Source organism: Dasypus novemcinctus, chromosome 12 (genome assembly GCF_030445035.2).
Source record: "Dasypus novemcinctus isolate mDasNov1 chromosome 12, mDasNov1.1.hap2, whole genome shotgun sequence".
Lineage (NCBI taxonomy): Eukaryota > Metazoa > Chordata > Mammalia > Cingulata > Dasypodidae > Dasypus > Dasypus novemcinctus.
The window spans coordinates 107,409,710-107,425,840 of record NC_080684.1 but is presented as its reverse complement, the minus strand read 5'-3'; the positions used below and the strand labels follow the sequence as shown (position 1 = coordinate 107,425,840).

Below are 16,131 nucleotides of genomic sequence, written 5' to 3'. Positions count from 1 at the left end.
ATAAATGCAACTTCCTCAAAATTAAAGCCTTCTGCACCTCAAAGGAGTTTGTCAAGAAAGTAAAAAGGGAACCTACACAATGGGAGAAAATATTTGGCAACCATATATCCGATAAGAGACTTATAACTTGCATATATAAAGAACTCCTATATCTTGAAAATAAAAAGATAAACAACCCATTTAAAAAATGGGAAAAAGATTTAAACAGACACTTCTCCAAAGAAGAAATACAAATGGCTAAAAAGCACATGAAAAAATGCTCCAAATCATTAGCTATCAAGGAAATGCAAATCAAAACAACAATGAGATACCATCTTACTCCCATAAGATTGACAGCTATGAAAAAAACAGAAGACTACAAATGCTGAAAAGGATGTGAAGAAATGGGAACACTCATCCACTGCTGGTGGGAATGCAGAGGATCCAACCATTCTGGAGGACAGTGTGGCGGTTTCTCAAAAAACTAACCATAGATTTGCCATATGACCCAGCAATACCACTGCTGGGTATATACCCAGCAGAACTGAAAACAAGGACACAAACCGATATATGTACAACAATGTTCATAGCAGCATTGCTCACTATCGCCAAAAGTTGGAATCAACCCAAATGCCCATCAACAAATGAGTGGATCAATACAATGTGGTATATACATACAATGGAATACTACTCGGCTTTAAGAACAAATACACTACAAACACACATGATAACATGGATGAATCCTGAGAACCTTATGTTGAGTGAAGCAACCCAGACATTGAAGGACAAATACTACATGACCTCAATGATATGAAATAAGCAAGCTGCCTCAGAGAGCTAGAGACTGGAAGATAGGCTTACAGGAAATCGGGGGGTAGAGGAAGGATGTAAGCTGACATCTACATGGGTGAAATCTATGACAAGCTGGAGGTAAGTATGTGTACAAGGAAGGGATAAAATGGGGCATAGGGTACCTTTGGGTGGGGCTTTGGGGGTTTGAGGGGGGCTAGGGATGGGAGGATGGGTAATATTGCCCAAGAAATTGGGGGGAGGGTGGGGCAACACACGAACATAGGAGATTGTCAGGTGTTGGTTGAGAGTATAATGCTAAGAAAACCTTTTCAAAATATAATTAGGAAAGTTACCTGTTTAAGATACTCAAAGGGGATAACCTGACGCAGGACAGACTCCTAGGGAATATGTGAATGCTCATTTTGCAGAGTGGGTTATACCATTGGGTAGAGACCCATATAATGAGAGTGAAGGTAGACCCACAACCTGGGGAGGACTGATGCCATCAAATAGAGGGAACTGTATCTCTCAAGAGAAATGGTGGCTCCCAGGGCATTAGGGCAGATGAGCGGGTCAGGCCCTCAGCACTGTTGCAAGTATTTCTGAACGTGGCTCCTCAGGAAATGAAGATTGACTGTCACTGTGGGCCCCAAGGGGAGGGGGAAATAGATATTGAATAGGTGGAACCAGAGTAAATGTGAGGGCAAGGGAAGTGTTTCACAAGAGTACACAAGGATGGATATAAAACATGCAATATTACTCCAAAAACATATAGGGGACGACAGACTAATATTGTAAACCATAATGTAAAACACAGGATAACTAAAAAACTTAGAAAACTGTATAGCCTAGAATACTCTAGGCTAAACCACAATGTAAACACAAATGTTACCTTGTTTGAAAGCTATTGTCTCAATATCTGTACATCAGTTTCAGTAAATATGATGTGAATAAGTTAAAAAATTATCTCTGTGGATGGGAAAAGGTTTTATAATGGATATGTGGGACTACTGTATATTGTATATATGAATTACTGTGATCTAAGGTTCTTGTGAAGAGAAGCTCAATAATTAAGGAAAAAAGAAAAGAAAAAGATAGGATGCGGAATTTTTCCAAATCAATATATATTCTATATCTAACCTTTAAACTCTTCGCTATATTCCATTTTACTATTAAAGGAAACTGACATTATATTGGGCTTCAATGTTCAGGAAGTTTTGGATCACAGAGTGGTTCAACAATGGCAGCGGAGGAATACTGGTATGGGAAGTTATTGACAGGCGATATATGGTTGACAGGGAGTTATACAGGGCATGTGTCCAGGGTGCAAGGAAATGTTTGGATATACTCATAGTGGAAACAATTAAAAACAACAGCTGGGAGGGTACTGGGTTCCTGGCCGGAGGGGGGGGGGCTCTGTCGTGGTCCCTAGGGGAGCAGCAGCAGTCCCCCAAGTGCAACAGCAAGGACCAGGAAGGAATGAGGGTCCAACAGTGAGCCCCTGATACTAATGACTATGCTTGTGAGCCTATACACCTGAAATAAGAACAAGGCCTAGAGCAGCACTGTGCCTAAGGGTTCCCTCCTGACAGCCTCTGTATTACTCAAATGTGGCCAGTCTCAAAGCCAAACTCAGCATGTAAATGCAATGCCTTCCCCCCAGTGTGGGACATGACACCCGGGGATGAGCCTCCCTGGCACTGAGGGATCACTACCAAGTACCAGCTGATGACATAACTAGAAAATGACCTTGAATTAAAGGTTCAACATGGACCAGCAGAATATCCCTGTCTACACATAATAACAGGAGTTAAAAATGCTATTTGACCTAAAGTAAGGGGGAAATGGAAAGGACAAATGAGTTTATATGGCTATGAGTCTCTAGAAAAGAGTCTGGAGGTTGTCAGAAGGATTGCCCTTATGCACACCTGAGCAGAGTCTCAGAGACAGATAAAATAGATACAACCCCAGGTATTGGTTCTTTTGAGGGCTAAAGAGACCCACAGGTTCTATGGTCATGGCAGATGGAGTTCACTGCCATGTCGGTTGGCCCTTCTTTGGAGCTGGTGTTTCTGCGTGATGGAGCTGGACTCAGATGTGATCTCTTCTCACAAGCCTTTCATGCTACTTTACTGGAATTGTATTTGGTGCTGGGGGTTAAGATATATCTAGGGGATTTGAATCTCTGGACTGACAATATGATAGCCAGGCCCTGAGCCTCAACAGACTTCAGCTACTACATTCTGATTTATTGGACTTACCCCACTCAGCTAACATGGAGTTGAAAAATGTCAACCACCACACCATGGAGCCTAGAGTGCCTACAACTGAAAGCAGGAGGATTGCATCCAGTATCCATGTGGAATCTAAGCCCCCTCTTGACATAGATGTGGAATGGACACAACCAAGCCAAGGTCCACAGGAAGGAGGAATACAGTAAGGATTAGAGTAGATTTAATGATATTCTATTCATGAACTATTGTGGTTAATAATCGAGAAAATGTAGCATTGGTGTGGAGAAAGTGGCCATGGTGGCTGCTGGGGGCGGGGAATGGGAGGAAGAGATGAGATGTGGAGGCATTTTGGGGACTTGGAATTGTCCTGAGTGGTGCTGCAGGGACAATTGCTGGACATTGTATGTCCTCCCATGGCCCACTGGATGGAACGTGGGAGAGTGTGGGCTACGGTGTGGACCACAGGCCATGGGGTGCAGCGATGCCCAGAGATGTACTCACCAAATGCAATGGATGTGTCATGATGATGGGGGAGACTGTTACTGTGGGGGGAGTGGTGGGTGAATGGGGACCTCATATTTTTTGAACGTAATATTTTTTTTAAAAATGAATGAATTGAGTAGAATTTGAAAAAATAAAATAAAAATAAAAAGAACGTATAACCCACACACACACAAAAAATCAAACGTGGGGAAGTGGACTTTGCCCAGTGGTTAGGGCGTCCGTCTACCACAGGGGAGGTCCACGGTTCAAACCCCGGGCCTCCTTGACCCGTGTGGAGCTGGCCCATGCGCAGTGCTGATGCACGCAAGGAGTGTGGTGCCACGCAGGGGTGTCCCCTGTGTAGGGGTGCCCCACGTACAAAGACTGCACCCCGTAAGGAGAGCCACCTAGTGTGAAAAAAGCGCAGCCTGCCCAGGAATGGCACCGCACACATGGAGAGCTGATACAGCAAGATGACGCAACAAAGAGAGACATAGATTTCCAGTGCCGCTGACAAGACTAGAAGTGGACACGGAAGATACACAGTGGATGGACACAGAAAGCAGAAAACGGGGTGGGGGGAGGAAGGGGAGAGAAATAAATAAAATAAATCTTAAAAAAAAAAAAAATCAAATGTGGTTTTGTGCCCAGGCAGAGTGGTCATCTTTGAGATCAGTGAAGGAAAAGGACGCTGGCTGGCAGCTGCTCGGAGGCTGGCCGGGGGGGGGGGGGGGGGCCCTTTCCACCCCGTCACCTCCTTCGGCTCTGAGGGGAGGCAAGGATTACGCCTGAACTTTCCCAAGAGGAAACCGAGGCTGAGGGAGGCGGGCAACTTGTCAGCCCCAGAGCCAGACCATGGGAGCAGCAGACCACACGGGGGTCTTCCTCGAGTGGAAAGTGGGGAGACCATGTAGAAGAGGACTCCTGACCGCTCGCTGCACCCGAGTGCAGAGAAGGGGTTCCACGGATGCCTCACCTTCCAGCACCGGCCCTGAACCTGCCGGGCTCCCCTGGTTCACCTGCGTCGGCCCCATCTCTGCACGGGAGCCTGCCCCACACCATGAACGCCAGGCAGCGCCTCCTGGACACCACTTCCCCTTCCCAGGAAAGGAAGTGGCCGTTGCTCCAGCCTCCTCCGTGGCCCACACCAGCTCGTACCGCCCTGCCCGGCTGGTACCGCACCGCCCAGCTCTCTCTCCCAAACAGGCCACTGGAGGCTTTGGTGTCTTGGCTGGAGCTAGCCCTCTGCTAGAATACCCTCCATATCCTCCTCCTTGGCCCGGCAAACTCCTATTCATCCTTTAACACCCAGCTCGGAGGTGGCCCTGACCACCGCCCACAGCCCTGGGGTGGCTTGGGCTGGACGTCTTCTCTGAGCTTCCACGTCCCCCAGCAGGTCCCTGTCGTGGTGGAGCTCACACACTGCTAGAGGCTGGTCACTCTGCTGGCCTGGTCCCACAAGGCCTGGGAAGCCTGGACTGGACCTCAGGGGGGTGCCCAGGGCTGGCGCAGGCCTGGGCGGTGACCGGCGCCTTGATGGAGCTCTGCGCCCACAGCCAAACGCCCAGGGCAGCTTCGGGAGCAGGAGGAGGGGAGGGGGCCCGAGGCCACACCGTCCACCCCCAGGACCGGCCGGCCAGGCCGGAGGCCGCCAAGACCCGCAGCGCAGGACAGACGCAGACACGGGAGGATGAGACGACCTGGCCAGCCTCAGCACCCCACTTTACACCCGTGGGGGCTCGTCCAGCCACTTTACAGTTGATGAAACGGAGGCTCGGGGGATCCAGTTCTTGCCCCAGGCGAGAGCCCAGGTCTCTCGGACCCCTTCAAGACAGGGAGCTCTCGGGTGCGACGGACCCCGGGGGCTGGGCCCTGGCAAGGCCTCCCCTGCCCTCTTGGTTCCACCCGGGAGCACCCGTGGGACCCCGGCCCAGGTTCTTGTAGTTCCTGCCCGGGGGGCCTGAGGAGGGGGCCGCCCCGATGACCTCCAGACCCCCTGTGGCCCCCAGCGCCTGGGAGAAGCTTATGGGGGGAGGAGCTGTCCAAACGGCGAGGCCCCAGCGCCCTTCCGGCCCTGGCACCGCTCGGCGTCTCCTTGGTTTGCTCACGCACGTCCTGGAGCACCGGCCGCTGGGGCCAGGGCGCGGGAGGCAGACGAGCCTCGGGCGGTCGTGCCCAGGGGCACCCGCAGGGCAGAGAGCAGGACAGCAAGCGGGAGCGGGGCTGGGCGAGGGCGGCGGCCAGGCGCGGGGACCCCGGGGGCATTCCCGGCCCCAGCATCCGGCCGGCCGGCACACGCTCCCTGCACGCAGCACCCCCATCCGCCCTGGCCGCTCCTTGGCTCAGGCTTCTGTGCTGACGGGGAGCGCAGAGGGGGCACCTCACGACCCTCGCGGCTCTAACTCTGGCCCTGCTCGTTCCCCAGGGGAATTTCTGATCCATTCCCTGTACAAGCAAGTGCCTCAGGCCCAAGCCAGTTCTAGCATTGTCTAGAACACACCGGCAGGAGTTGGGAGCCATGGGGCTCCAGGGCTGCTGTGGCACGGCAGGAACACCTCCAAGCCCGACGGGTTCCCCAGAACTAAGCCGCGGCCTGGATCGCCTGCCTGTAAAGAGCCGGCTTTGCTCGAGGGGGCGGACAGATGGGCGGACGGAAGCCCCCGGGGCGGGTGAGCCATCAACACGGCTGTACCTTCCAGTTGCCTTCCGAGCGCTGCATGAATTCCAGTCCTTCCTCGATTTCCGCCTTCATTTCGTGGATGTGGGCCACCGTGTGCACCGACCAGGCGTCCGTGGGGTCAATGGATAAAGCCTACGGGGCAGGCGGGCGTGGGTGGGAAGGAAGAGGAGACAGCGCGGATTCGCGCCCGGGGCGACCGCCGTTACGCAGGGGCTCGAGGGGCCCAGCTGGGTGCACGAGGGTTGGGGGCCGGACCAGTAGGGGGGGCGGGGGGCTCTGGCTCACGATGGTCGCAACAACGGCAACACGTCAAGGGCAAGGGAAGCACGACGATCCCAACAAGCAGCCCCTTTACCCGTCCGTTTCGGACGGGCCGGCGGCAGGAGTCACCCGCTTTGCCTCCGAGCTTTCTGCACCCTTGACTTGCTGCCCAGCCTCTCTGAGCCTCAGTTTCCCCCTGGGGAGAGGCCGTGATGACATCCCCATCCCTCTGAGGCTGCTGCCCAGGTGAAGCGTTGCCGCCCGGGCAGGCGAGACACCGGCCTTCCTTGGAGGCTTCTGCCCACGACCTCGGGGCGCCTCTGGCCTGGCAAAGGCCGGCGCGGGCGCTGACCACTCAGACCCCGGGCGCCCCCGAGTCCGTGAGCCCGGGAAGGAGGACGCACATCGGTTTACCCTGGGGGGCTGCTGTTCTCGAATGCGTTCGTTTGTTCACGGCACTCACAAGCTCACCAAGCGCCCGGCACGGGTTGGAGAGCCAGGCCTGGAGGTCCCGGCACCGGCCATGGTGGGAGCCTCAGGAGCCCAGGTCCATCCCCCACTTCCGGCTTCCCCGCTCCTCCCACAGAAGCAGAAACCAGAAGCCCAGCACCCCGGCAGCGTTAGGGGGCACCCTTGCATCCACGGGCCCTGCCTGGACACCCGTGGGGACACAGCGAGCAGGCACGGCGGCGGGGAGGTGTGGTGGCTGCTGGTGGGGGTGGCCCCCGCGCACCAGGACACTGTTGGGGGGCTGCAGGGGCCCATCTGACAGCCTGGGGGTGGGGGTCCCCGGAGGGAGAGGGGCTCGGCTGGGGCTCTCACCAGCTCCTCCTCCCGTACAGCCTTCTCGGCACCCGCTGGACCAAGTGCAAACTCCCCTCCTGGTTTATGAGGCCCAGAAGGGGCTACCCTGCTGGGCCCTCCCCAGCCCCCTCGGCCCTAAGCCTCGGCCTGCAGAGCCGCCCTGCCCGCCGCCGCCTCCTCCCGCCGGCCTCCCCGCTCTCCCCATCCAGTCACCGCCAGTCGGGGCAGCGGCGTGGGCGTCAGGGAGCCGGCACCTGTCCTCCCTGGGCTCGGCCCCCTGCCCTGGGCAGACAGGAGTTCATGCCTTCTCAGCAGAGAGGCGCTGACGGGAGGGGGTGTACAAAGGGCCAATGCGGGGACGGCCGGCGTCCCCTTGCGCAGTGGCCCCTCTCGGGGCCTCAACTTCCGCTTCTGTGAGCAGCCGGGCTGGAGGGTCCCCAGCCACAGCAGCCCGCCAGCTGGCCCTGCGCCTGAGGTGCGCCCGCCAAGCCCTGTAAAGCCAGCAGGCTGGGCGCGGTGTGGACAACAAGGCCACTGGGCCAGTGGGAAGCCCGCAGCAAATGCAGCGCTAGGTCTGTGTCCTCGCCCGCCACGGGGCACTCCGTGGGCCTCGTCCGCCCGCTGGGGCAGCGTCAAGGGAGAGGCCGGTGGCGGCATGACTGCAGCCCTCCCAGGAAGCACACACCCAGGGTGGGCCCCCCGAAGCCAGCCTTTGGCCCTCTCCTCCCTTGGTGGTGCTTGGAAACACGGAGCCTGAGGAAGAGCCAGCGCTGGACCCACGTCGCCATCCGTGGCGTTCTTTTCCCAGCAGTGCCGGGCGCAATCGCAGCCAGCCTGCACCCCGAGAGGGCATGATGCCCTCCTGAGCCTCACCTCCCTCATCTGGACGCAGGTAGGACCGTTCGCTATGCAGAGGGGTTGCGGGTACCGAGAGACGCGGGGAACCACTGGGGAAGCCAGGCTGGAGAGGGGCGGGGCAGCCGGGGCCACACAGCCACAGCCGGGGTGGACAGGTCGCGTACCTCCTTGGCGAGCTTTTCTGCCTGACCGTAGAGGTTGGTTTCCATCAGCCCGAAAGAATAAATGCCTTTCACGTAGCTAAAAACAGAGAAGAAACCTCTCCTTAAAAACGAGATACACGGCCCGGAAGGGCTGGCCACGGCGCGTCTCCCCGCGATTGGGTGCCGCGGTCTCCCGGGGTAGTGTGGCCTTCGCCTCTGCGCCGTGGCCAGGCCCCGCTCCGACGCCCGCGCAGACCCCGCCAAGCCTCCCGCCCCCCTCCCCTGGCACAGCCGCAGGGTCTCCGCCGAGGCCGGCTCCACCGCCCCTCGTCTGCCTGCTGAGCGCCCACCCGGACGCACGGCCAGGGGGACGCCTCCCCAGGGGAGCCCTGAGGACACGTGGATGGCCGCAGCGCTGGGCACAGCCCTCCGGCCGCCAGCCCATTTTCCCTGGGCTGCGAGGCTCCTCCCAGAATATGCAGATTCAGAGTCAGTAACAGAATGCGGGTTTCCAGGGCCAGGGTGGGGTGGCCACGGGAGTCACTGGGGCCGAGCGGCTGCGCGGGAAGATGGAAATGGCTTTGGTACTGGGTGCTGGTGATGTCACAAAACGCTGGATGTAATTAACACCACCGACTTGCAGTCTTGAAACTGGTTAAAATGGGAAATGCCACGTCATATATACCCTACCCCAATAAAAACTCTAGCTTTTACCACTCACAGAATTTTTCTAGGAGATGGTTACCCCCAAACGTTTACACATTTACTGAGTGCTCACTGCGTGCTGGATACCGTGAGGCATGTCCACAGCCTCAGAACCGTAAGCCTTCGACCCAATAAACTCCCGGGACAAGAGCCGACCCATTTCTGGTACGTGGCTCACAGCAGCTTTTAGCAAACGAACATACATGCAACCAGGGGTTTTAAATTGTCCTTGGGGCTCCAGGGTTTGGCAGAGCTGCCTGGAAGGCCACTGGAACGAGGGTCCAAGGCTCCCCGCCCGCCAGGAAGCCAGACCTACTGAGGTCTTCTGCAAGACGTCTTCAGGGGAGAAGGAGCGTCCAAGGGCCGAACAAGGGACTCTGCAGCCAGACAGCGGGTGCAGTCTCGGCCCGGCCCCTCATCACCTCTTGGGCCCTGCTCCTCAGTCCCCCCCTCCCAGGACCACGGGTGACGATGAGAGGAAAGAAGGGGCTTAGCAGGTGCCGGCCCAGGCTGAGAGCTGGGGGTGAGGGTCAGTGCACAGGGGCCCGGCCCTCTGGACCAATCACATCACAGGCACAGCTTACACCAGAGCCTCGAGCCACGCCCGGACTCGCGAGGGACTCCATCTGTGCTGGGGCACCGGACTCCCTGGGAAGGCCACCGGTGCCCGAGGAACAGTAAGGGTGCACCTCCCTCTTCTCTGATGCACTGATTCTCTGTCATGACCTTTCCTGGGGTCCTGCTCTGTGCCCGGTACTGCCCAAGGGCTGAGGATACCCAAGGGGGCCACCCCAAGTCCCTGCCCTGCTGGAGACAGGTGTAAGAGCAGCTGCCCACGTGCAAAGCAGGGCACGTACAAGGACAGGTGAGGACACGGGGAGGGGAGAGGGCAGCGGACAGGAGTCCAGGGCCTTCTCCAGGCCCTCACTCAGCAGCTACCCCGTGAGCACTCCCCGGGGCTAGGCCCTGGCCGGGTCCTGGGAGGCCCTGGGGAGGGCACTTCAAGTCCCTTTAACAGAAGAGGAGAGCCAGGGGCCCTCGGGGACCCAGGCAGCACTCCTGCCCCCACTGCCCCTGCCCCGGGGCCACCCGCTGTGGGGTGCTCCCTCTGGGGGACAGGAAAGCCCCAATCATCTGGGACCCACCGCCACACCGCTTTCCTGGTGTTCCTCCACAGCGGAGGGTGCCCAGAGCAGGGGGCTGGGGACATTTGATTGGTGCACATAGAAGAGAGGCGGAGTCGTGGCGTCTCGCCCCTCTCTGCTCTCTGGGGTCCCTGCCTGCAGAGACTGAACCGCGGGCACCACCTGCGCTGGCTCAGCACCACCAGGACCGGGACTGGGATCGCCTGCGTAGCTGGGGGCGGGGTGACCCCAAAGCCCCTCGACTAGCTCGAGCCACGTCCTCCAGAGTGGACTCTGCAGAACGAGGGGAGGCCTGCTGCCCTCCTGCCGGGGCCCTGCAGCTGCCTCTTGGTGGGATGTGAAGTTGGGGGGAGCAGGGTGTGGTTACTGGGGCCCTCAGACCCTGGCACCTATCCAGGGGAAGCGGCCCTGGGCGCCACCCGTCAGACAGGGAGAAGGTGCCGTTGGTGGAGCAGACGGAACATGCCAGGGCAGGGCAGCCTGAGCACTCGGCTTTTGCAACGACAGAGCGAGAGATGTGCCTGAAAGCCAGGTGCCACTGCGGGGACCGCTTTCGCAGCCACCTGGTTCCACACACAATTTCCCTCGCTTGCTTCTGGTTGTGCCTGTACCATCGGCTGCGAGCAGGCTAAACTCGGGCGGGGCGCGCCTCGGTGCATGGGAAGGAGAGGGGAGAGAGAAGGGGCAGAGCGGGGAGGCCCGGAGCACAGGGGGAGGGGGGGTGGGTGTGGGAGGTGGGGAAGGGGCCGGAGGCTCAGTCCTGCTGGGGACTGAGGGGCCTGGGTGGGTGAGCTCACCCAGGAAGCACAGGCGGGGCGAAGGCGGGTGAAAGGTCGGTGGGGAGGGGCAGCGGCCTGGAGAGGAGAGGGATGAGGCCAAGTCAGGCCGGGGTGTGGAGGGGACCTGGTCGGGCAGCCTGCACGGGCCGGCAGGACAGGGATTCTCATGGAGAAACAGGAAGCCAGAAGGAAGCCAGAGTGTCCCCGAGGGGGGTCGCTCAGGTCGCTGTGGGGAGAGGGGCCAGATGTGAGGACTGGATGAGGGAGATGTGGGGAAGGCGGTACCCAGCTGAACGGGGAGAGGGTCACACACGGTCGTGTTTTCAAGGTGGGGCCCAGAGTGCCACCTGTGCTAGGGCGGGGCCCAGGGGGTCACCGGGTATTAAGGCCTTAAGGAGAGATGAACAGAAATGACGCAATTTCCATCAGCAAGTACCTGCTAAGGGGGATGTCAGGGGTCCAGAAGGGGTAAATTCGAGCAACAGAATCGCGCATCTGCTCCTGGTAGCCCAGGTAGAAGTAGGCATCGTGGGAAAACTTGAGGGCCAACATGTCTGTGGGATGGTCCCGCAGAATCTGCTCCCACACATCGCAGGCCTTGGGGAAGTTCCTGGAAGCCAAAAGAGATTTCCCAGCGTCCTGAGCGCGGGGTCCACACAGCAGTAAGGGGCAATATTTCTTGCCAGTGTTAAGGTTTGCACAGAATTGGTTAAAAACAAAACAAAACAAAAACAGATTCTAGGTCAGGTTCTGGCTCAGAAAACTGAAAAAAACAATGGGAAATTCTACTCTCTAAATCAAGTAAAAAAACTGGTTTAACAAATCACGAAAGCCGATTTCAGCTGAGACTGTGCGCTGGCACCTGGCGGGACTCAGCAGGAAGAACCAGGCAGAACTTTGTCTGCTTCAGAGCCCCCCTGCCATCAGCCCAGGTAGCCGGGCTCTGCAGGGCATCTCGCAGCTGGGCGGGCATAGGCTGCACAGGAGACGAGCCCAGGTTGGGATTCCTAGACTGGGGCACGGGATGGGGGTGGGACGGAGAGGGGAGAGGGCTGCAAGTGTGGGAACAATGGAAGCATGTGTGTGAGTGTGTGAAAGAGAGAGGAGCGATCTGGAAGCTCAACGAGCAGAGGCTCCTGGTGTTGCAACAGGGTAAGGAGCACAGATCTAAGAGCAGCTGCCCGTGTGCAATGCAGGGCATGAGTGTTTTCTTCCTTTTTCTTTCTTTTAGATGTTTCTGTAACGTGGTTCCATTGTTTTTGTAACAGCAATCATAACCAGCTGACTTAAGAAAACAAAAAAGGTGCTTTGAGTGCTTAATTGGGAACCCTGACCAACTACTTCTCATCTGGCCATCAACCGAGGAAACAGAGGCAGGCAGGAGATTTTCGGTCGGACAGTCAGGTAGCAGGAGATTCACTCCCAGGCCCCCTTCCCCAGGGTGGGAGCCTGCGGCATGCCCCAGCTCGAGCACTAGCGCCCGGGCCAGGAAGGCCTCTCACCCCTTGGCAAACATCTCCACTGCGGACACGTGCAGCCGCTCCCGAGCCGTCAGCGGCTGTGCTCTGGCGTTCGCCACCATCGCCTTCACAGCCTGGTCCAGCTCTTTGTCCAGCCTCACAGAGCTCCCGGTGCCGATCAGCACGAGGCCGTTGGAGATGACGTGGCCCATTGCTGACGACAGGGTGGGAAGTGGCTGGTGACTTGGATGGTCCAGACCAGCCCATACCAAGCCCTGTGTGTGACCTAAACACCCCAGGGGACACAAGCCAAGCGGCCCAGAGGCTGTCCTGCCTGGCCCCGCCAACAGCTCTTGCCCCTGCCAGTCCCTAAAAGCACCTGGATCTCCACAAATACTCTGATCACCAGGTCATTCTGGTGGGTTTCGATGTCTGGGGCCCCTTCCCCACTTCACCAGGTGAGCTGGGTGGGGCTTCCCTCGTCAGCTGGTCTTGTCACAGCAGCCGGCACAGGCCTCCCAATGGGGAAACGTGGAGGTTGCTGATGGGGGTGGGGCTGGCCCCCCACGGGGGGACTGCACCGTGTACTGGGCTGCGGGAAGGGTCGACTCACTGAAGGTCGGATCTGCTTCTCTGAGCCTCGAGAGGCAGCCGTCGAGTCCACCGAGGCTCTGGTCGTTGGTCCACTTTACATACTGCAACAAAAAGGCAGCTCTGGCTGACATTACTTAAGGCATGTATCAACACCTCAATTTCTTTTTTCTTTCTAGAACATTGAGTATTTTCTGGATTCTAACCCAGAGAAAGCATAACTGGGTTGGTCTCATATGAAGAGATGAACTACTCATCACTTGAAGCATCATTTGCAAAGAATAAAAAAGGAATTTCTAAAGGAATGAGAAAAAAAAACACATCTTTTTCCCAACAGGAAGGTTCTTCCTGACAGGTGACCTACCATCCAACATCATCTTTTTGGGCCCTTAAGAGGAGCCTGTGAAGTCACTTACCACGAGAAGACCATTGCTACTTCTCATCCATTCCTCTTAAAAATAACCATGATAAACATTCATTATGAAAAGTTAGAAAGAGGCACAAAAGTGGAAAGATAAAAATTGCTCTTTATCGCATCACCATTTCTGACAATTTGGGATATTGTTCCTAGTCCTTTTTTAAAAAATTCTAAAACCCAAATCATGCACTAGATTTTAAAGCGTGCCCCTTTTTTTTCGGTCATCTACCCACATCAGCTCAGAACTAACACATGCATTTCTTTTTTTTTGAGGTAGTACGACTGGGGATTAAACCTGGACCTTGTATGTGGGAAGCTGGTGCTCAACCACTGAGGCACACTGGCTCCCCTGAGTTGGTTTTTTCATTTGTTTGCTTGTTTGTTTTTCTGTTTTTAGGAGGCACTGGGAACCGAACGTGGGACCTCCCATGTAGGGAGCAGGCACTCAACCGCTTGAGCCACACCCACTCCCCAGAACGGTGTATTTTAATAAGACATGGGTGAGCTGGCGCAGAGGCTCAAAGAAGCCGTGTTCTAACCAGGACAGCAAGACGACACAGCCACGATACAGAAGAGAGGACGTGTCTTGCCTGGGAGGAGGACTGCCACTGAACTGAGGAAGGCAACACGTAACAGGCCATCCGTCTACAGGGGCCAACACGGAATGCTAAACGGGCAAATCACTCAAGTGCACCTGACAGAGCCCGCGAGGGTGGGCGGGGAGCAGGTGCAGCGCTGTGTCAAAGCCGTCTTTTCTGGAAATCACTTTGGCTTCTAGGAGCTTCCTTGGTCCTTCTGAAAGGACCGCTCCTGAGAAACCAGCTTTCGGCGCCCATCAGTGCAGTCAGGCCCACGTGCCAGTCCTAGTTTTGCCTAACTTGCTCAATGACCTTAAACTCAAGTCAGTTCAATTCTGGGCCTCAGTTTCCCCACCTGTAAAATGAACTAGCTGGCCCTTTTCCTGAGGCCTCTTCTAGTTTTATGCTAGAAGGCATCCCGGGAAGGCGGGAGGGCACGGGGCTCTCTTGGTCAGGCCACAGGCTGGCGGAGATGTTCCCACGCACATGCCCACATCCTCAAACTGCACAGACTTCTGACGTCTACGCTAAAGTCAACGGCATTTAAAAAGCATTTGCCAATTCAAAAACCTCCCCATGGACCTTCACAGGAGGGGCCACCGTTCCTCTCGGGGGGCTTACCTGGCTCAGGGTGGCATCGAACAGCCGGCAGGCCTCGTTGCTCAGGGTGGAGAGGGGCAGCCCAGCATCCTTCCAGGCCTAGGCACAGCACCGAGGAATACGGGGTCCTGCTCCACGTGGCCTTCCAAACGCGCGCACACGCCCAAGCCACAGCCCCCAGCCCACCCACAGGGGTCCAAGACGCCTCTCCACCCTGCAGTAAGGGTTGCAGCACGACGAGACCTTGGGGGACAGACGCTGGCCTCCCGGGTTTCACAGATACAGTGTGGAGCACAGGGAGCGCCAAGCCCCCGTGGGGCGGCCCCCACGGAAATCCCAGTGGCCGAAGAGCCTGCCCCTTGCCCTCGGCTTCCCCTCTGTAAAGTGGGGCTCCTGCAAATAAAGGGTGACGTGAGTATCCCCACGTGAGAGTTGCCGACCCCACTGGCGGGCAGTCCTCACAGGACCCAACCAGGTAGAGCAACTGCGAGGGCTGGCGGAGCAGACAGGACCTGCTGGGCCCCAGCCAGAAGCCCGCCCCGCTCCCTCCACCCGACGGGCGCAGGCTTCGGCCGCCCCGGGGGGCACCTCTAGCCTGGACAGCCGTCACAACTGCGCGGTGAAATGGCCTCCCGTGGCACCCTGCCAAGGGCCCGCAGTCCTAGGAAATTGCCCTTTATCCCCAGAGAGGGCGGGCGGAGCCCTGGCGTGAAGCACTGCGTGGCCGTGGGCAGTCCCCTCGCTCCCCGACCTTGGTCTTCCTCATCTGCAAAATGGACTCAGGTCCCCGCCCTGGCGGCCCTGAGCTAAGCCACGAAGGACGTCCTGCTGTCCCCGGGACTCCAGCCTCGTGGCCCCCCGCCCCGGCGGCGCGGCTTGTTTCCGTCGGTGGGCTCCACGGGGAGGTCCCGGGTCCCTTCCGTGCGCCCTCCCCGCCAGGTCCGCGGTCAGGCTCCAGGCAGGGTCCCCCGGCCTGACCCCGCGTCGCCCGCCCAGCGCGGGGCCAATCCCAGGGGCCGCGGGGAGCCAGGGCGGCGCGACCTCCGCGTACCTGGCAGTCTCGCAGCGGGGCCATGGCGCGCTCCGGCGGGTCCTGGGATCCCGGCTCCCCGCTCCGCCGCCACCTGCCGGCTTCCGGATTAGGCGCCGGCGGCGGGGCGCGGGGCGGGGCTGGACCCCCGGGGCGGGGTGGGGCGAATGTGGGGGGGCGGGGCGGGACGCTGGGGGGCGGGGTGGGGCGAGCGTGGGGGGGGCGGGATGCCGGTGGGCGGGGCGGGGCTGGACGCCGGGGTGGGGCGGGGCGTCCTGGGGAGGGGGCGGGCGACAGGGGCGGGGCTAGCGTCCGGAGGCGGGACGCCTGCGCACGCCGGCGCCTTCCCTGGTGGGTCTGGGTCGCTCCCGGAGGCCTGGGTCCCGCAGTCGGCTGGCTCCCGGGGTGACCCGCGCGCCCAATGGGGAGCTCCAAGGAGGGCCGCCCCGCCCACGGGGAGCCTGGGCGCCTGGAGCGCCCCCTCCTGCGCCAGCCTCGGCCCCTGCCAGGGCGCCCCCGGGGGAGGCCGCAGTCCGGCCCCCTGGGGAGGCAGGGCGGCCCTGCGGAAGCGGCCACTTTCCCCGCAGGCCT

At 58.5% G+C, this 16,131-nt stretch overlaps 1 protein-coding gene across 2 annotated transcripts in view; it reads right to left on the bottom strand.

Annotated features, from left to right (window-relative positions):
• The window catches only part of TTC38 (tetratricopeptide repeat domain 38), a 34,475-nt gene extending 18,785 nt beyond the window's left edge, over positions 1–15,690 (bottom strand). The window contains exons 1-7 of one of the 2 annotated variants that reach the window (XM_004477990.3): positions 15,562–15,690; positions 14,532–14,609; positions 12,937–13,018; positions 12,366–12,537; positions 11,300–11,473; positions 8,256–8,331; positions 6,181–6,300 (exon numbers count right to left, since the gene is read on the bottom strand). In XM_004477990.3, coding sequence (XP_004478047.1) covers positions 6,181–6,300; positions 8,256–8,331; positions 11,300–11,473; positions 12,366–12,537; positions 12,937–13,018; positions 14,532–14,609; positions 15,562–15,585 — 726 coding nt within the window. In that variant the 5' untranslated portion in view covers positions 15,586–15,690. The remainder of the gene's footprint in view (positions 1–6,180; positions 6,301–8,255; positions 8,332–11,299; positions 11,474–12,365; positions 12,538–12,936; positions 13,019–14,531; positions 14,610–15,561) is intronic. The other variant, XM_004477991.5, reaches the window with a different exon arrangement.
• Positions 15,691–16,131: the final 441 nt, after the last annotated feature.